General features: G+C 51.5%; 1 protein-coding gene and 1 long non-coding RNA gene across 4 annotated transcripts in view; one reads left to right on the top strand and one right to left on the bottom strand.

Annotated features, from left to right (window-relative positions):
* SLCO2A1 (solute carrier organic anion transporter family member 2A1) overlaps window positions 1-13,159 on the bottom strand; it is a 72,366-nt gene extending 59,207 nt beyond the window's left edge. The window contains exon 1 of one of the 2 annotated variants that reach the window (XM_053930326.2): window positions 12,817-13,159. In XM_053930326.2, the coding sequence (XP_053786301.1) occupies window positions 12,817-12,912 (96 nt within the window). In that variant the 5' untranslated portion in view covers window positions 12,913-13,159. The remainder of the gene's footprint in view (window positions 1-12,816) is intronic. The other variant, XM_024566197.4, reaches the window with a different exon arrangement.
* Window positions 13,160-13,258: 99 nt separating this feature from the next.
* Window positions 13,259-19,098, top strand: LOC123480332 (uncharacterized). Of its 2 annotated transcripts, none has more exons than XR_008427540.1 (5): window positions 13,259-13,384; window positions 17,196-17,334; window positions 17,674-17,839; window positions 18,684-18,763; window positions 18,905-19,098. It is a non-coding gene; the product is annotated as an uncharacterized lncRNA (long non-coding RNA). The 2 variants fall into 2 exon arrangements; XR_008427539.1 differs by having other exon boundaries at window positions 13,267-13,403.
* The last annotated feature ends 424 nt before the right edge of the window (window positions 19,099-19,522 follow it).

Genomic DNA, 19,522 nt, shown 5'->3' with positions numbered 1-19,522 from the left:
TCTCTGAGAAACTTGGTTTTGCTTATCCAGCCCCCACGATTCTGTGTTAATTCCTTGTAATGAATCTCTTAATGTCTACACATATACATACAAGCTGTGTGTGTGTGTGTGTGTGTGTGTTTCTACTGGCTCCGGTTTGAATGGCCCCTAAAGTTGACACAATAATGACCTCCCAACATCCACGTCCTAATACTCAGGATGTGTAAATACATCACCTTAAGTGGCTACAAAGACTTTGCAGGTGTGATTAAATTAAGGCTCTAGAATAGGAAGATTATCCTGGGTCAGCTGAGTGTGCCCAATGTAATTACAAAGGTCCTTATAAGACAGAGACAGGAGTGTCGTGCAGGAAAAAAAGGTGAGAGGAAGAGATTTCAGGATGGTAAGCTGCTGACTTTGAGGATGGAGAAGGGCCATGAGCCAAGGAATGTGGGGGGCTCTAGCAGTTAGGAAAGGCAGGGTCCGGTACAAATAATGCCCCTTTCTTTAATTACAAAATCTTTTATTACAAAATCATAAGCATGTAATTCTGCAACATAATATCACACTCAAGCACACCATATGGCATTTTAGGTGAAATATTCAAATGAAAACTCTAAATTACTACACCCATATCACGTACCCTACCAACCACACTCAAGCAGGCCTTACTTCTGCCAGACCCTGTATTTCAATGCAGTGGGACCATGATGGGCGCTGCAGGAATGGCCCTTCTAGACAACCCCATCCCGGCTGCCGTCCTGGCTGTGTCCTTGCCCATCATCCTCAGGGACCTGGAGACCAGCCACCTCCTGCTTTACATGGCATTTCATTTACCACAATGAGCTAGCTCATTGCACCCTGAAAAGAGGGGTGCGGGGGTGGCCATGGACATTAACTGGTAGGTTTTTCTAATTATAAATACAGGATATGTTTATGGTAGAAAGATGGAAAACATAGAAAGTCACAAAGAGGAAAACCAAAACTATAGGCTTCCAAAACAGAGAACTATCTCTGTTTAGGTATACCTTCTTTAATCCTTCTTAAGAATTTGGATCATCTTGCCCTGGCCAGGTAGCTCAGTTGGTCAGAGTGCTGTCCTGATACACCAAGGTTGTGTGTTCGACCTCTGGTCAGGGCACATACAAGGAGCAAGCAACAAATGCACAAATAAGTGGAACAACAAATTGATGTCTCTCTCTTTCTCTCTCTCTCAAATCAATAAATTAGAAAAAAATGGATCATCTCTACATATGTTGTCCATCCTGCTACCTCTAATTAATATTATAGAATAAATCCTGCCCGCAAGGTTAAACATTTCTCAATAAAACTTTTAAAAATGATTTGTAAATATTCCACTGATGGATGTCCCAGGATCTATTTATTGACTTTCCAACAGCTAGATACAAGTCATGTCTTCATTCTAAGTTTCTGAGTGAGAGAGTTACACGATAAAGCATTGCTCAGCTGACTGGGTTTCCATTTATTCTTCCAGGAAGTGTTTCTAAGCCACTTGATTGCAGCCCTCACCCCATACTGGTCACTGGTCCCAATGCTTGTGTGCCGTACATCTGGAGCATTGGTCCAGGCTCATGACCATGGGTGAGGGAACACACAGCAAGCGAGGAAACCCAAGGAACAAAGACTTTCGGGGCCACCATGGCCAAAATCTGGCTGGGGAAAATAAAATGGTAAATATAAAGAAACAGCCCACCCGTGTATGTTGGGCTGAAGTAGCAAAGCTCTGGCTCAGCTAGTTGGGGTTTGTGCTGGGATGTAGGCAGCAGTCATAGAGGAATCTTAAGACCGAGACCCTAAACCCTCGCTGTGTCACTGTGCAATGTGGCAATTCCCATGGGCTGCCTCCCAGTTTCCTCGGCTATAAAACGTGGACAGTACACACCTTGTAGCACTGGAGGTAGGGTTTAGTCAGACAGCGTTTCTGAAAGGACCTACTCTTGTCCACTTATTATTTCACTAAATTTGGCACATAATGGGTATCCCCAAATGCATTTACATTCATAACTAAATATCCATATGCCCCCATATATTTACCATACATGTATCCATCTTTGTGCTGATAGCTCAGAAAATCCTAATTGCTGCTAAACATGTATTGATGCTGAGGGTGGGGTTTCAGAATGTGTGTAACTTTACGGCAATCAAACAGGCTTGGTGAATGCCTGCCTCTGCTCCTTGTTAATTTTACATGTGTATATGTTAAATTCCCAGGTTGATCGGGGGCCCAGGCTTTCTTGGGACACGATATTAAGAAAGAGGCCTGAAGCACAGCAGGGCCGGGAGGACCGCCTCCCAATAGCAAGGGCAGTGTGCTAGTGAGATGGGGAGGACAAGTCCCTACAGGCTCTCTTCACAAGTCAGTGACAAGGTCCAGGGGTGAAGGTGGTCCCACTGACAAGACTGGTTCTACACCATTTGGCCCCTCCAGTGTGAGGGTGAGTGGGATGTGCGGGGTGCAGTGCTGGAGCTCAGGCTGGAATCCACATGTATGTTCTAGCATTAGCCAGATCCCTCTGTAAGGGTCTCTGTTGGGCCCTCTGCTGATGAAGTCCAGGCACATGGTCTCCCCAGTGAGCCCCTTTACGTCCTCCATAGAGACGTCATCTAGCTGGAGGGTGGATTCAATGGCCCGTCTGGGGCTCCTCTCCTCAGGCTTGGCCGGGACACTCCATGAAGCTACCCAAGTCAGGGAAAAGTGAAGCTGGGCAGTGAGAACAGAGAGAGATGGGGGCGAGGAGGAAGGGTGTGAGAGGTGGGGTAGGAGCCGGCCTTGGAGCCCATGAAGACTTGAAGGGTGGTCTCTGCTGTTCCAGGAAACCCTGAGCCTGAGGTCTCCTCATGAGTGACAACCAAGCTCCTCGCAGTGACCAGAACCAGCCAAGAAAGCTCTGTGCTCTGGGACAATAGGAGTCCGGGGCCACACCTGTCCCTCAGTAACACCCACCTTCAGGGCTTGTTCGACTTTTAGAGAAGGGTGCCTTTTCGTTTCAATCTTGCTGAGCAGCTCCTTGGTTACAGGGGCGTGTAGGAGCGGGGAGACTGCTTTCTACAGGAAAACAGTGAGGACAGTGACCAGAGAGGGGGGTTCTGCCGGCTTCACTCCGGGGGATTTCCATGCAAGACCAAGGGCAGATTTCAGCTCAGCCCAGGGAAGACTTAAAGCCTGTGGTGCTACCAGTTAGTTGCTGGGCCTGCCTTGGCATGTGGTGAGTTCCCCATCACAGGGGCTATGTAGGCGGAGGATTCCTGCTTCTTTGAGCAGGTGTGCTTTCTAGTCACTTTCACTTTTAAAATTCAACAGTTCTATAAGCCAGGGAGTGCCATCTTCCTACATCTCACTTTTATCATCATTTGCATAGATTCTAGATCATGAAAAGTTTAGACTGTCATAAAAATCATGATGGGCAGTGAGGGAGGGCTTGCCCGCACAAACAAGAGGGAGAAACAGGCCCTGCTGCTCTGTCGCTGTCTGCTCTCGGGAAGCCACCCCGTTTCTTCCTGGCACAGATCCTTGGGGTTTGTTTCCATTCCTGGGCACTATCCTGACCCTCCTTGGGGGCATCCCCTGTCCCAGGGTTGGAGGGTGGCATTCCATTCTGGTAAAATGTCACAGGAAAGGAGGCAGTAGGGTGACCCACACATCCCAATCTGCCCAGAACTTTCCCAGTTCTCAAACTCAAAGTCCTGGGTCCCAGGAACCCTTCCTTCAGTCCTGGACAAATCTCGGCAGTTGGTCACACTGAGGAGCAGGGGACTTAGAGGCAATTATTTCTTGGAAGCTTGGAAGCCTCTCAGGGAGCCAGGTGCTAACAGTGACACCTGGTAAAGAGCCTCACAGGGGAAACACTCAGTAAAGGCTTATGCATGAGGGAGGCCGGGGCTGCTGCACCTGCGGCACCAACACTCAGCTGCCAGCCACTTCTAAGGCACTGTGACTCAGAGGCAAAGCAGAAAGATTTCAAAAAGGCCTGAGGCAGCAGGCAGGAATGACTTGTAAAACAGATTAAGAAAGTGGTCAGTTTAATCCTGCCTTGCAATCTTGCAATCTCTTTAGCAGGTGGTAGGAAAATTTATGACTCTAGATACCTATTGTCCCTTCTACCCCTCCCTTTTGACACTATCCCCATTCCCCAGGCCCACAGGGGTTTCACTGCATTCACTAAGGTGCTCCAGACCTGGGGTGTCCCAAAGGGCCCAGCCCAGGACTCATCTGACATCCACACCCTACATCTGTCCCATTTAAACTTTCTAGGTACCAGTTCCCTCTGCACCCAACAAGCTGGCTGAGAGAACTAACCGGATAAACTAGTTCTGACTTGAGTCTGCCCGTGCTGTGTTTCCCAAAATGGGTATGTTGCATCTGGGAGCCACATCTGGGAGCCACAAGCTACGCACCACGGCCTCCTGGAGCATTTGTGTCACACCAAGACTTGAGGGGAAAGACAACATACTACTTGGAAGCACATAGATATTGTGGGAAAACTATAACACTCACTTACTTTTAAGATAAAACATAAATTATCAAGAACTGAACTAACAATCAAAATAGAGACAGACTCATAGATAGAGAGCAGGCTGACAGCAGTGGAGTGGGGGTGTTGGGGGCGGAGGGCATCAAGCAAGAAAGAAAAAAGAAAGAGCTCATGAACATGGACGGCAGTGTGGTGATTGCAGGCGGGAAGGGGTGGAGGTAGAAGAGAGTACGGGGGGATAAATGGTAATGGTAAAAATACAATAAAAATAGAAACAAAATAAAATAAAATAATTGGAAAGCAAAAATAGAACATAAACTATCACAGAAATGTAATATTCGTGGTTTGTCAGGCCACACCTGCAGACACCCACTTTGTTCCCTTGCCCTGCCCCTGTGTGGACACTGGTTCACCCCTTCCAGGATTCAGGGCATCGTGTGGGCCATGTGACAGCACCGGATCGCCCCAGACACAGGTCACCGAGGCTGTGTGCTTTCGGCCACAGCTCCCGAGGGTGTGGGGTGGAGCCCTGCTCAGCACATAACTAAATAGGTGTTCCTGATGTTTGGGTAAACACAATGAGGCTTGTCATCAGGACTCAGGTGCATGCTGAGTCTGTAAGAAAGGGTTAGTTTGCCCATATTTCTAGAGGTGGAGGGGACAGCCCTGTGGGGCTCAGAGCCAGTGCTGACCAGACTGAGTGTCCCAAAGGTCAAGTCTTGGGCTGGTGCTGTGTCAGAGCCTTCAGGGTTTCCCCCAGGCATCCCTCACATTTCCGTCCAACAGGGGGAAGAGGGCAGGAAGACAGCTCAGCTCAGAAAGAAGGCTGCCCCCTGGGTGACATCATCCCACCCCTCAGCCCTGCAGGGGAGTCTGATGTGCCCTGCCCAGTTTCTTCCCCCACCCCTGGTCAACTTTAGTCCATCCCAAACAGTGAGACACACCCAGGGAATCAAGGTCCTCAAACCGAGAGCGAGAGCTGGGGACTAATCAAAAACAACCTGGCAGCCAGAACCTTCTGCTTTCGCCAGGTTTCGTAGCAGGCAGATCTCCCAGCTAAGCCCAGACCAAGATGGCCCTGCTCCTATTCTCATCTCAATCAGCAACAGAACAGCAATGAGACGAGAATCTGAGAACTTGAAAGGACGTAGAGATCATTGAGCTCAGGCCCCAAGGTTCCCGGACTAGAGATTACAGAACTGACTGGCATTCCGCGCCCATTGGAAGAAGAGATCTGGGGAGTAATAAGGCCTCTGATGGAGAATCCTGCTTTAAATGGAGATGCTGATACCTCCTTTGTGGGCTGTTATATAGTAGTTTAGGAACATAAAAATCAAGATAGGAACTTAAAAATCAAGTTCAGCTCTGGCTGGTGTGGCCCAGTGGATTGAGTTCCAGCCTGCAAACCAAAGGGTCATTGGTTTGATTCCCAGTCAGGGCACATGCCTGGGTTTTGGGCCAGGTCCCCAGTAGGGGGAGCATGAGGGGCAACCACACACTGATGTTTCTCTCCCTCTCTGTCTCCCTCCCTTTCCTCTCTCTAAAAATAAATAAATAAAATCTTTATAAAAAAATCAAGTTCAAAGGAAAAGACAACCATTAAGCAAAATTCAGAAGAAAAGCCGGAACACATTAGGTGTAAAATCCCACCCAATTACTAAAAGCGAGCTTTAAATCTGTCCTTAAATCTTCCTAAAAGGCAAAGTACAGTAGAAGGGAAATGGAATGGCTCATAAAACTTGGCACCTACAAGATAAACACATACCATTGCAGAATAAAAATCAAGCTTTTATCTGATTTCAAGACTTGCCATATAGCTACAGTAATCAGCACAGCGTGGCCTTGGCAGAGATACACACGTACATCAGTGTGACAGAGTGGGAAACCCGGAGCAGACCACATCAGTAAGGCCGACTGATTTTCAACCAAGTTGCAAAGGCAATTCAATAGAGCATGGTTAGTCTTTGCAACAAGTGGTGCAGGAGTAATTGGATAACAAGAGGCCTAAATAAATAAATAAATAAACAAACTAACTAACTAACTAACTAACTTTGACCTAAACCTCACACTTCTATGAAAATTAACTCAAAGTGAATCACAGATTTAAATGCAAAATTAGAAAACTTTCAGGGGGCTAGGGTTCAGTGAAGAGTTATACATCACACCAAAAGCAGGCTTCAGAATATTTAAAAATGGTAACTTTATCAGCATCAAAACCTTTTTCTCTTTGAAAGATCTTGTTAAGAGAATGAAAAGCTACCTGGGAGAAAATATTTGTCAACCACATGCCCAACAAAGGATTCATATCTTATAAGTATAAAGAACTCTAAAAATAATAGTAAAAAACATCCAATTAAAAAACGAATAAAATAATATGAGCAGACATTTCAATGAAAGGAAATATACATGGCAAATAAATACACGAAAAGATGTTCCACATCACTAGCCATTAGGGAAATACAAATTAAGACCACGATAAGTTACTACATACCTATTAGAATAACTAAAATAAAAAGTAGTGACACCACCAGATGCTGGTGAGCATAGAGAGAAACTGCATCTCTTGTACATTGCTGGGGAAACGTACAATGGTACGGCCACTCTGGAAATCGTCCGCCAGCGTCTTTAGAAAGAAATCCACATGCAGCTACCTCAGAGCCAGCAAACGCACTCCCGGACATTCACACCAAAGACATGAAAACGTATGTCCCCACAAAAACCTGTCACAACTGTTCCTAGCAGTCTTATTTGTAACAGCCCCCAAGTGGAAGCAACCCGGATGTCCTTCCACAGGTGACTGGCGAGACAAATCACGCATGGCTGTGCCGTGGGATACTACTCAGCAGCAAAAAGGAACAAATGGTGGATGCATGCAACAGCCTGGGTGGATCTCAGGGTCTTGTGCCGAATTAAAAAAACCAACCCCAAAAGGTCGTACACTGTGTGATTCCATTTATATAACCTTCTCCAAATGACAGACTTACGGCCATGGAGAACAGATGAGTGGCTGCCTGGCACTGGGAATAGCAGCCAAAAGGGGACAGGTGTGGTTATAAAGGAGATCTGGGAGGCGATGGAATAGCTCTGCATCTTGAAGTGGTGGGCTGGTGGGTCCATGAAGCTACACATTCGATAAAATGGCATGGAACTCTACACACACATTATAGCAAAGTCTATTCCTGCTTTCGGCCTTGTCCTGTAGTTTTATAAGATGGAACCATTGGGAGGAACTGGGTGAAGGGTACACAGGACCTCTCAATACGATTTTCCCTGTGAATCTCTAATTGTTTCAAAATAAATTTTTTAAAAACTCAGAAATAAATTCAGCTTTGTCTGGTACTAAGAACCCAGCTTTCTCCCATGGTCCCTTATAAGGAGACCAAGTACCTCAGCGACAACATACCTGCCCTGGTCCTGTGGGGTAAAGACACATGTAAATGCACACAGCTACTGCTCCACATCCTTCTTCAACAGAAACAGAGAGGGCAATGCCCAGGGACAGGTCAGTGAACTTATAAAGCAGAATGAGGGCCAAACTAGCCCAGCCCCACACCAGGTGCTGTGATGGGCCCATTGGCCCAGGCGCACTCCTGGCTTCTCAGCTCCGCCATTGCTATCTCTCGGGCTTTGGCACATAAGTGGGTCTCCCTGCAGGCCAGTGCCTCCACAGACAGAAAGGGGGTAAAATATGGGCAGGAGGTGGTCAAAACCATGGGACAGGATAAAACCAAGCAGGGCTGTGAAGACAGAGAACAAGGAGGGGGTGAGGCCTGCCCTGGGGGGGCCACCCGTCTTCCTCTGCGTGGACCAGGACCTATTCCCCAAGCAGAACAGAAGAAGGTGAGGGGAAGCCACACCCTATCCCAATATCCTGACATCTGGGCCTCCCAGAGGGGAAAGAAAAGTAGTCCCTGTCACCCAAGAGGGAATGATCAGAGATGAAATGTGCTACTTGTGCTATTTGTTCTGCGGCAGCACAGGCCGCAAATTCATCACCAGGAGGGAAATTAAAGCTAAGAAAGGCCTGGAGCATTGACAGGAAGAAGGGGTCTGAGTGACTTGTGACCCCCACCCTACCCATTCCCATTGTTCTCCCATTGTATCCCCTCAAATGGGGCAAGGCTGGGACACATGCCAGGAAAACAGAATAAATGTCGTCCTCAGAGTCATAGAAACCACCCCTGAGGGGGGAGAGGGCATGTCTTCCCCCATGGGGTCACTTAAGAAATTCTTTGGCCCTGGGCATTCTATTGAGTCCGTTTTCCTGAGTGCAAATTACAGGTTGTTGGGATAGAGCACTTTCCTCTGGAAGCTGGGAGGTTAAGCCCCTGGCTGGGCCTCGGGGACCTCAGGAAGCTAAGGACACAGACCAGGACAAGTACCTCTCCCTCATTTTTAGTCCTCCCTCCCAGGTCAGAGGTCACCAGGGCCGCTCAGGTCAGATTCCTTTCTCCTTTTCTTCCCACTGCGGTTCCCTGTCCCTCCCCTTGCCCCCACAGGATGTTCCCTCACTCACGGGCTACACACTGTTTCACTCCACTGGGGCCCTGGGTGTGTCAGTGCCTGAAATTTGGGCAGCAGTCACCAGTCAGCCACTCCTTTCACAAGATAACCTCAGTTTGGCCCCAGAAGTTTCATGTTAAGGAGAAACAGATCTTTGTGAGGCTGCCAGGATGAATTAGCCACAAAGGCTCCCTCCTACCTCGCCCCCTCCCCTGCCCCGGTAATCCTTGAATGAACCCGATTTTGATTTAAGAGTTTTAGAGTTCTGGATGCTGAACGCTCTCTCTGACAGTGACTGGTGAGCAGGCCTCCTACTTTTTAGGAATCCTGCAAAGCCAGAGCCAGCAGACGGTCTCTAAATGAACTGCTGTTGTGTTTACTCCTGCAGAAGGAGGCAGAAAAACTCACCCCTAGAGCGAGAGGAGCGGGGCTCCTTAGATGAGGAGTTATGAAGAGTGAGAGGCAGGAGCCTGTTAGCAACTGGGAGTGGCCACGCCACAGCCCCTGCGGTGCCCAGTCATGCCTGGGATGTCTGGGTCACCTGGCCTGGAGAAAGTGCTGACCACTGGGGACAGGTGCGCCCCATGGTGTCCCCACGTGCCAACCCAGAGCTGAGAGCGCTGTGTGGTGGTGAGAGCCGGGATGCACAGCCTTAGGGCACAGGTGGCAAACACAAGGCACTGGAGGGCCAAATTCAGCCCTCCACCTTGTTTCTACCCAGCGGCAATGCCGAGCTCCTTGCCCCTAGTTAAGGAATAGTTATATTTACACAGTCCTAACATCACATTCGGCCCTTTGAAGGCAACCGTGAGGCTGATGTGGCCCCCGTGAAAATGAGTTTGACACCCCTGCTTTAGGGTCTCTGACTCTTCATTACCAGCCGACCTCCCCCCTTTCTGGCTGTGTCTCCACACAGGAGGGGCCGGCCTCACTGATCCTTGTTTTCCTCCTCATTAATGGGGACAGTAATAGTATCCACTTGGGAGTGTTACTATGAGGATTAAATATGGGTAAAATACTTGCATAGTTCCTGGTACATTCAGGCAGCTCTGTTACTGTTAGCTATTACTATTATTTTGGACATTATTAACTATAGTTTCTCTTAACTATTAACTATAATTAGTAGAACAATAGATCCTAAATGATGTTTGCATGTGTAGTCCTATTCGTTGAGGCCAGAACTAGCCTCACATGGGTGCTGACCCCAGTGAGCCCAGCATGGCTCACAAAGCCTTTCCCTGTGCCTAATCCCACACCATCCTTATGGAGCTCCATGAGGTAGAACTGGTCATATTACCCTGTGTTTTCATGTTAAGGACTCCAAAGTCCAGGGAAGGTGAGAAACACTTCCCGGTGTCACTTCGTCTGTTAAAAGGCTAGACTGGGTCGTCGATCTGTGTCCCCTGACTTCCTCCCCTTCCCCTAAACCAGAAATGTCAAACTCATTTTCACCGGGGGCCACATCAGCCTCGCAGTTGCCTTCAAAGGGCCAAAATAAATTGAGGACTGTATAAATGTAACTACTCCTTAACTGTTAAGGAGTTGAAATTACATTCAGCCCTTTCAAGGCAACTGTGAGGCTGGTGTGGGCCCCTGTGAAAATGAGTTTGACACCCCTGCCCTAAACCATACAGTGTGTGTGTGTGGGGGGGGGGGGGTTGCAGGAATGTCACAAAGTGAATGGTTCACCTGTCCCAGCAACAAGGAACCTAGAAAATGGATGGGTTCCCCTGTTCTCCCTGCCCCATGCCATATACATCACATGTCACACATACCCCCCTGGAAGGGTACAGGGAGGCCACCCAACCTCTCACAGAGAGGAGGAAATCTCCCATCAAACAGCAAAGCCTCTAGATGGCCGGTAACACCCCCTGGAAGAAAAGGTTTCCAGTAAGTTTAACCAACGAAATTCCAGGCCCTATATTTGCCTTAAGATTAGCCAACCTTGTACCTTGTCTAAGGCTGTTAAGGGAAGCCAAGTGAAGTCTTGTCAAACTCTTAGAATTACCATGGATCAGCAGAGGCAATAATTTAAAAAATCTGGGTTTTAGAGTTAAGAAAAACTCTCAACTGGTATGAGACTTTAGGAGGCCAATTGGCCTGAGCCCAGGCCTCAGGCACGTGTGGCTAAAGCATCAGCACGTGAGAAACCCTCTTATTCTTACAGGTCTTCAAAGAAACTGCTGCCATGCATGCATTCATTTTAGGGACCCAGGGAGGGTCTAAGCGGATCAGCCTCTTTGGGGGTTGCTGTCACGGTCAGCAATCTGTTCTGGAATGAGTTGTCCTTCCGGCCCTTCTTGGTGGAAATAGCGGAAGTTGCCCCCACCCTCGCTCCCTCCTGAGACCCTCTCTTTTCAGACCACCCAACCATTTCCCCCACCATTTCCTCCCGTCTCCTAAGTTATAAACACCAAAATTTCCGCCCCTCTCTGTTGAAACTTCTCCAAGACTCTTTGAAATGGTGGGATCAAAACCGCACACAGTGCTCTCCAGATCGCTGGTCTGGCCAAAGCTGAGGAGATCTGAGGACTATCTTAAATTATCTCAAAATGTGTGTGTCTTATTTATATCCAACCATGGCATCAGTTCAGCCTGCATAGACTGTGGTGTGGGGAGCGAGCAGAAGCAGGAGTGAGGGTCCCGGGTCCAGTGCCAACAATATAAGCGTATACCGTATTTTGCCATCTATAATGCGCACCCACATTTCTGTGTGCATTATACACAGGAATATGAATTTATTATACCCATGTATAACGCACATCCTTATTTTCCCTCAAAATTCAGGCAAAAAGTGTGTAGTATATACAGCAAAATATGGTAGGTGAGATCCACTGTGACCTCCAGATCCCTTTCTACTGGACACTCACATCTGGGTTCCCCCATAGTTGCCCCATTAGAGGCTCTACTTAGCCCCCTCTGATTGTATGGTTGTCCGAAACCACTGCTCTGTCCCATAACCCCCACCCTGACGCCGAGGAGCCCTGATGTGGGCTCTGCAACCTCCCACACTCTCACCAGCTTTGCCCCCTCAGCAGGTGCATTCTCACGTGCTTTGACCAGCCAGAACAGGCAAAAGGCCCTGAGCACGAATTCAACCATTTCGAGTCCTCCTAGACAAGTGAGGGAGTGGAAAGCCTTCCCGACCCCTGGAGAAGAAACTGTCCTCACCAAGCAGCTGCTCCACCTCAGCCTTCACCCACTCCCCGGAACTCGTCCAGCCCTACTGAACAGACTGCCCGCACCCCACTGCTTGCCTGGGGCCCTGTCGGCACCTGGAATGCACAGGATTGAGAGCCATCCTGGGGGGAATTCTGAACATTGCAAGCAGGGAGGTGCAGAGCCCCCATGCTGCTGCTCTTGGGGAGAGAAAAGCCCGAGGAAGGAAAACATCCCTTCTAACGCCCACCACAGATGAGCTGGGCCCTCACCTCTTCCCCCTGGGAGGGACCCCAGCCTTCCCCGGCAAGGCGTGCACCTCCAGGCGCACCCCCTGTAGGAAGTAACTGCCTGCAGATCTCGAAAAGTGCCCCACGAGATGTTCTTTTTCAATCAAAGAACAGAACGACTCCCTGGGCTGGTGCCAAGACTATCCGAATAGAGATATCCCGACAAGCAGGGACTTTACTGTCCTGTACAACACACACACACACACACAGCCTGCACGCGTTCGCCCGTCCAGGCGTCCCCTCGCCCGCCGCGCCAGATCCGGAGGATGCGTCCCGGAGCGCTGCACCCAGGTCGGAGCAGGGAGTATTGGACGCACCCACAGCCTCCTGGGCTCCGAGAAAGGTGCGCCCGGCGCTGCTCCCGGCCGGACGCTGGCCGGTTCTCCGCTCACCTTAATGTTGCAGAAGATAGAGCAGGGACAGCGGCCGGCTGGGCCCGAGGAGGCGCCGCTGCCCTGTCGCGCACCAAGCTTGGGCAAGAGCCCCATGGTGGGGGGCAACGGCGGGGCGGGCGCGGGGTCGAAAGCCAGCGGCGGCGCGGGGCGGCGTTCGGTTCGGTCCGGCGCGGTCGGGGCGTTGGCGGCAGGACCCGGAGCGGGGAGCCGGTAGCGCAAGGGCCGGGAGTCGGGCTGGGGCGGCCCGGCGGAGGGGTGGCGTGAGTGGCGGCGGTGGCCGGCGGAGGTCCGCAGAGCGGGGACTGAGCGAGAGGGTGCGCGCCCAGAAGTTTTATAAGTGGCCGCCGCGGCCGCGGGCGCCGCCCACGCTGAGACGCGCTCTCCCTCCCCCTGCTCCCAGCCTGTCAAAGGCGTGCGAGCCCCCGGCCCCACCCCGCCGCCGCCACCGCCGAGGACAGGTGTGACGCGGCGGACCGCCCGGCGTGACTTCGCTCGGGGCCCGGGATTGCGTCTGTGCTCCCGGAGCTCGAAGGGGCCCCGCGAGGCTCGACCGCCTCTGGTGAAGGTCCCGCCTGCGGGAGGAGGTTGGGGGTGTGGCGGGCCGGGGGGAAGGGAGGTAGTGGCTGGAGGGGCTGGAGGCTGCAGGAGGGTGGGGTCGCCGGGTGGGACTGGCGGGGCGGGGGTGGGTGCAGGGGGAACTCACTGGCGGGAGACAGAGGGGACCAGAGAAGGGGTCCGCAGGGCTCTGGGGGCAGGAGGAAGCCAGAGAAGGACTGAGGGATTCTGGAGGGGCCAACGGGAGCCAGGAGTGTTGGAGGGGAGCCCCCGCGCCCCTCCCGATGCACTCGGGGAGATTTACTGAGCCAGTCTCTGCTTGTTTGCACTCGCCGAAAGAGAACCTGGACTCTCACTCAGTTCCGGTGATGGCTCTGAGACTCGCCGAGGTTCTGTTTGTGTCAAGGACTGATTTATATTTAAACTGTTCTTTGCGCTGGAGAGGGGGGCCGGTAACAAGGTGGAGAAGTGGGGGCCGCCCCGGGCTGGGCCGAACTCTGTGGACCGGAGCCAAGGTAAACTGCAGACGCTGTCGAGTGTCAGCTCCGCTGGGCTGGCCTGAAGCGCTGTGGGGAAGATGGGGAGAGGGGGTGGCTGAGCAAACGCACGCACCCCACTGACCTCCTTTTCAGGGCTGGCACACAGCAGCAGCTTGATTTTTTTCCCCCCCCAATATTTTTTCCCCACCAGGATACTCAGTTTGGCAAAGAGACAGGTGAGGCTTTTCAAGAGAAAAATAAGAAAGTTCTATTAAAAGCAGCTGCAGTAAGGAAGCCAGTGGCAGAGGTATTTTTCCAGCTCCCTAACGCCCGCAGTCCCCTGCAAAGCCAGCCTCGGCAAGCCCACCCTACCCGCAGGAAAAGCATGAGCCCACGGTCAATACCAGGAAGTGTTGGTTACAACAAAGGCCACAGGACGGATGGACCACATAGGTTTCTTATTTCTACCAAACACCTGTGTCTTGGGGCTGCTCCTATCTCCCATCCACCATGCTGTTGTGTCTTGTGGTCCTAGGGCCCTGGACACAACTGCATGCAGTGCTGAAGGAAAAGCCATTAGCTAGTGGGCAGCCTCTGGCCACTTCATCCACCACAGAGTGCGGGGCATCCAGAGAGGCTTTCCTGAGCCCGGCACCAGGGCAGGCGTGAAACTCCAGGTTACCACTCTGCACTCTTAGAAAACTTGGAACACAAGGACAACTGCCACCAGGGAGCTCTCAAAGTGTGCTGAGCACTGGGCTGTGACACCCTCCCCAGTGGATTGTGCCAGGCATTCTGCTGGGCACCCACGTGTGAGTCCACAGAACCCAACACTCGCCCCACAATTACAGGTGCTATTGCCGTCTGGATTTCACAGGCGATGGTGCTATGTAGGTCAAGTTTAAAAAGTGCCTGGAAGACTGCACAGCTACTAAGTGATGGAGCTGGAACTTGAACCCAGCTCTGTCTGACTCTGAAGCCCAGATTTGAGCCCTGTGCCCTTTGAAAAGTTATCTATTCCAGCAGCCTCATTTCACAAGTGAAACCAAGCAGAGAAGAGAGAAGGCCAAGGTCACAGGCACATTAGGGCTGCCATGGCCAAAGCCTCTTCCTCAAACCCTGAAGCCTTGCCAAGGCCCTCTGATAGGATTCCAGGCAGGGGCATCTTCTCCAGCCTTTGACTCATTCTTGCCCTCTTCCCACTGTCAGGACCAGTATCCTCTTCAAAGGAAGGGCCAATGCAGAAATGCTTGCAGGTGGTTATCTGCCTTCACCTGCCTTTATTTTACTAGGTGGAGTTCAGCTAAATGTAATGGAAACCTAATCAAAGTGGCTTCAGTAGACTTATTTGTCTCTCATAAGAAGAAGGCTGACAGTAGCTAGTCCAGAGTGGCCATGACCGAGGCCCCTTCAGGGTTCCTTGGTGTGTGGCTTTCATCCTCAAGGCTGGCTCGTCATCACGAGATGGCTGTTCCACCTCCAGCCTCCTCTTCTCACTCCAGGAAGGAAATGAAAGACAGGAAATATAGGAAAGGCCTGTGCTTACATCAGGGAAGCAACTCTCTCCCAAACATGCTTAGCTACTTTTCACTAAGTCTTGTTGGCCCAGGCTGGGTCACGTGGCTACCCTGTGCGAAGCAGGCTAAGGAATGCAGTTGACACTATAGCTGCCTCCGGGACAAAACTGAGTCTCTGTTAGGAGAAAGGGAAGAAAGTACATTGTGTTTTTGACTTTCAGTGTCTGCACATGGAGTAACCCATTTCCCTAAAGGCACCTCAGGGTCTGCTTCCAAAACCCTTCCCAGATCCTTTGATTTCAGCAAGTATTTCTTAGCACTGTAGAAAAACAAACCACAAGGACAATCCCTGACTTCAAAGACTGCATGGCCTTATGTGGGGAGTGAGAAGGGAGAGCATCAGTGCAGTGTAGGAAGAGAGCTGTTGTGCACAGAGCAGCCCTAACTCATCCTGGGGCAGCAGGAAGGCTTCCTGGAGGAGGTGACTCTCACACTGAGCCCAAAGGACTAGAGGATTAGGAGCAATGTGGTGAAGGAAGGCAAGTCTGCTCCATGGTTTCAGTCTGGCTGGAGCATGAGACCCTGGGACAGTGGGAAGGTATGCGATGAAGGGGCTTGAATACCAAGTGTCATGCTATGAAGTGTAGGTCTTATTTCAAAAACCAAGGAGAGCCTTTAAAGGCTTCCAAATGGGGGTGATCTGGGGAGATTTGCATTTCACAGAGACCTCTCTGGCATTTGGGTAAGAGTGCAAAGGGGAGGTCTGTGGAAGGAAACCCAGGAGCTAGGATGAGGCCTGTTGTAGAGCAGGGAAGGAGAGAAAGGTGCTGAGATACTGAAAGGAGAGGACATCCAGGTGTTAGCGAGGGTGACATTAGGGATGATTCCCAGGATCCGACTTGGGCAAGCTGCAGTGGTGAGGCCAGCCCCTGGCAGAAGCGGCCTAGAAGGAGTAGCAGCTACAGGGGGAATGCACTGAGTCCCCCTGGACTTGCTTTGAGTTCAGACTGCCTGGGGTACATGCAAGTCAAGATGTCTAGCTGGCAGGTGTGTGGGGGTCCAGGGCTCAGGGGGACACTGGGCTAGAGGTGGCAACTCGGACATCCCCCACAGAGGCAATGGGTAAGCCTTGAGAATGGGTGGGTCTGCCAGTAAGAATGTGTTGACAAGAAATAGGTCCAGGACCAGCCACAGCAACATCCGGGGTGGCACAGGGGATGGGGCTAGCAAAGGAGACAGTGGGAGCGACCACCATGGAGGGAAGTATAGCAGTCCAGGGGTGGTGTTTCAAAGAGAAGGAGGTCAAGAGCACAGGTAGGTTGCTGAGAAGGGAAGATGAGACCTAAGGATGACCCCTGGGCTGGTCACAGGCTGGCACTGAGGACCTTGGCAAGAGTTTCCTGCAGGTGATGTGTGCAGAGGCCCAAAATAGGGGGGTGGAGGAGGAACTGGAAAGGGGAAAGCCGTGGGCCACTTTCCAGGTGCTGTAGGGGAGGGAGGATGAGAGGGAGGAGCTGGGTAGCTTCAGGCTGTCCTCTTGGCCAAATTGTCTCCAGCTTTCTCAGGTCCCTGCACATTCACACCTCCAGGCTTGCGCTCCTGCTAGCCCTGCCTGTGCTGCCTGCCTCATAGTGCTTAGCGTCTGCTCTTCCAGAGCAGCTCCTGTAACTACCTGTTTTGGGGCCCTTAACAAGTGTTGAAACATGTCTTGCACTGGTACAGACCTGTTACATACATATCCCTTGTCGCTCAGGACACTGGAGGTCATTATTTCCATTTTATGGGTGAATGAACAGGCTCGGGGCTCTTCCCTTTATTATCACAGGTCACAGTGGAGACACTACGTGAGGTGGCTGCGTGCACAGACCTTCCAGTCAGACAGGGCTGCGGGTCACTCTTCACGTCAGCGGTGTCGCCTGAGGTGGCTTGCTTAACCTCTCGGATCCTCAGTCCTTCTCTCTAAGGTGGAGATGTTAATGTCCGGGAGGGCTGGCCGCTGTGGTGATGGTGGGTGGAACCGACCCTTTCTCTCTCCTTCAGCTCAGAGGGGAGCTCCTTGGGACCAAGTTCTGTGTTAATCCTTTTTGTGTCTGTCATTTGTCCCAGCATATCCTGTGGATTAAAAATGCTTATGAAAGTGGAAATGAGCTGAAATGAATTCCAGAAAGACCCAGGGACTGGGAGAGGCCTTTTTGTCCTGAGGCCTCCAGGCCATTGCTGTCTCCGTCACCCTCCGCCCCGCCCACTGCCTGTGTTCCCTGCTCATCCCTCTGACCACCCCCCACCCCGCCTCTCTTCATCAGCCTGTCCTCACTGGTGACTGGCCATGGCCCTTGGGTGTGTTTGGCAGTCAGTCCACAGGCCACACTCTCCAGTCCTGAGGCAGCTGATGCAGGTCCGTTGGCACTTCGGATACTCGAATGTCGTCATGGATTAACTCTGGCCTCCTGGGTCCTTGTGCACCAGCAGGTATGAGGGGGTCCCGCAGTGACTGTTACTGCTGCCAGGTGGAGGGCCCCTCGGTGCCACTGTCACTGGGGGGGCAGCCTGCTCTCCTAGTGGGCTGCCCTGGTCACTTGTTTATGTTTAACAAACACACAATGTTGGTGGCCTGTGCCTGGGACTGCTGCGATGTCTATGTGTTTAATCCTCAGCGCAACCCAAGGAAAAGGGTGGCTTTCATTAGTGCCATTTTCTATTTGGAGAAACTGAGGCACACAGAGGTTAAAATAACTTGCTGAAGGCCACATTGGTAGTAAGTGGCAGAGCCAGGATTCAAACCCCCTGCAGCCAGGTGCAGAGCCTAGCGCCTGGGGCTCATTTCCCAGAGCCTGAGCCGCAGCCTCAGGCAGGTCCACTTCAACCCTATCCACAGGATGAGCCTTCGGGGGTCTGAGGCCCACCTTGGTGCCCACCCCTGCACCCTGGGAACCTCTGCTGCCAGCACCACACCCAACCCTAAATGAGCATCCGAGCTCAGGCCACTGGGCCCTCCTGGAGCCAACTCCCAAACTGCCCTCCATCCTGCTCTTCTGTATTGTGCACATTCCATTCCTGCAGCATCCACCACATGCCTTTCTCTCTTCCACTGTGATCCTGGGCCCCACCCCACACCCTTATCCCCTCCACACCTCCCTCTCAGGGCCTGAGGTTGACTTTGCCCCTTCTGCCCTGAGAGAATGCAGTGAGGGGAGGGAGGGGCACCAGGGCGTCCTGCCTCCTGGGACTCCAGCCCCCCTGCATGTTACCTGGGGTCCCCCAATGCTTGGCACAGGGCAGGGCCCACAGCGATGAGGTTTCCATTTTCCTCCAGGAAAGACTGCTCAGGGCCCAGCTGTCCTGCCCCAGCTTCACGCCCCACCCAGTGGAGGTCACTCACGGCTTTGGCCCTTGGTGAGCAGGGGTAGGAAAAGGAGAACCCCCAGCAGGCCTGGCCCTGCATCTCTCCCACATCTACTCTCTCATCGGGCTCCTCCCTGTGGGCGAGGGGCCCCAGCCTTGCCCTGTCCTCTGAACTCTGCCTTCCCCGTTCAGGTCATCTCCAGCTCATCACCAACCCTGCTCAATAATCAGCCACTGCTAGAGAGCTCGGACTTCACCTCTGCCTCCGGGTCCTGCTGGGGTCACGCGACACACACTCAGAGAGCAGCTGCGCTGTTGTCCTTGGCCACGTGCAGGCCTGGGTCCCTCTCGATCCTGTCATCTGGATGCTGCCGAGTAAACGGAAAATCAGCACTTGGTCTCTTTGCCATGTTGTTTGTTTTTCAACTTTGTTAATCTTTATACTCTTTTTTAAAAAGATTTTATTTATTTTTAGAGAGGGGAAGGGAGAGAAAGAGGAGAGAAACATCAATGTGTGGTTGCCACTGGGGACCTGACCCGCAACCCACGCATATGCCCTTAACTGGGAATTGAACCAGTGACCCTCTGGCTCGCAGGCCGGCACTCAATCCACTGAGCCACACCAGCCAGGGCAATCTTTATACTCTTTCAAAAATACTTAAACTGTATTTTAACTCTCCTGAGAGAGAGAAAATATTCAGTTCACTCATTACTCCAGATCACTATTTACATTTTCTCTTTTTTTCTAATTCTTTCCTATAAGCACATCTTTACTCTAAAAACCAATCATAGCATACCCCTCATCTCCTA

This window comes from Desmodus rotundus, chromosome 8 (genome assembly GCF_022682495.2).
Source record: "Desmodus rotundus isolate HL8 chromosome 8, HLdesRot8A.1, whole genome shotgun sequence".
Taxonomy (NCBI): Eukaryota; Metazoa; Chordata; class Mammalia; order Chiroptera; family Phyllostomidae; genus Desmodus; species Desmodus rotundus.
Note: the sequence above shows the minus strand (reverse complement) of the source record. Positions and strands in the feature narration are given on the sequence as shown.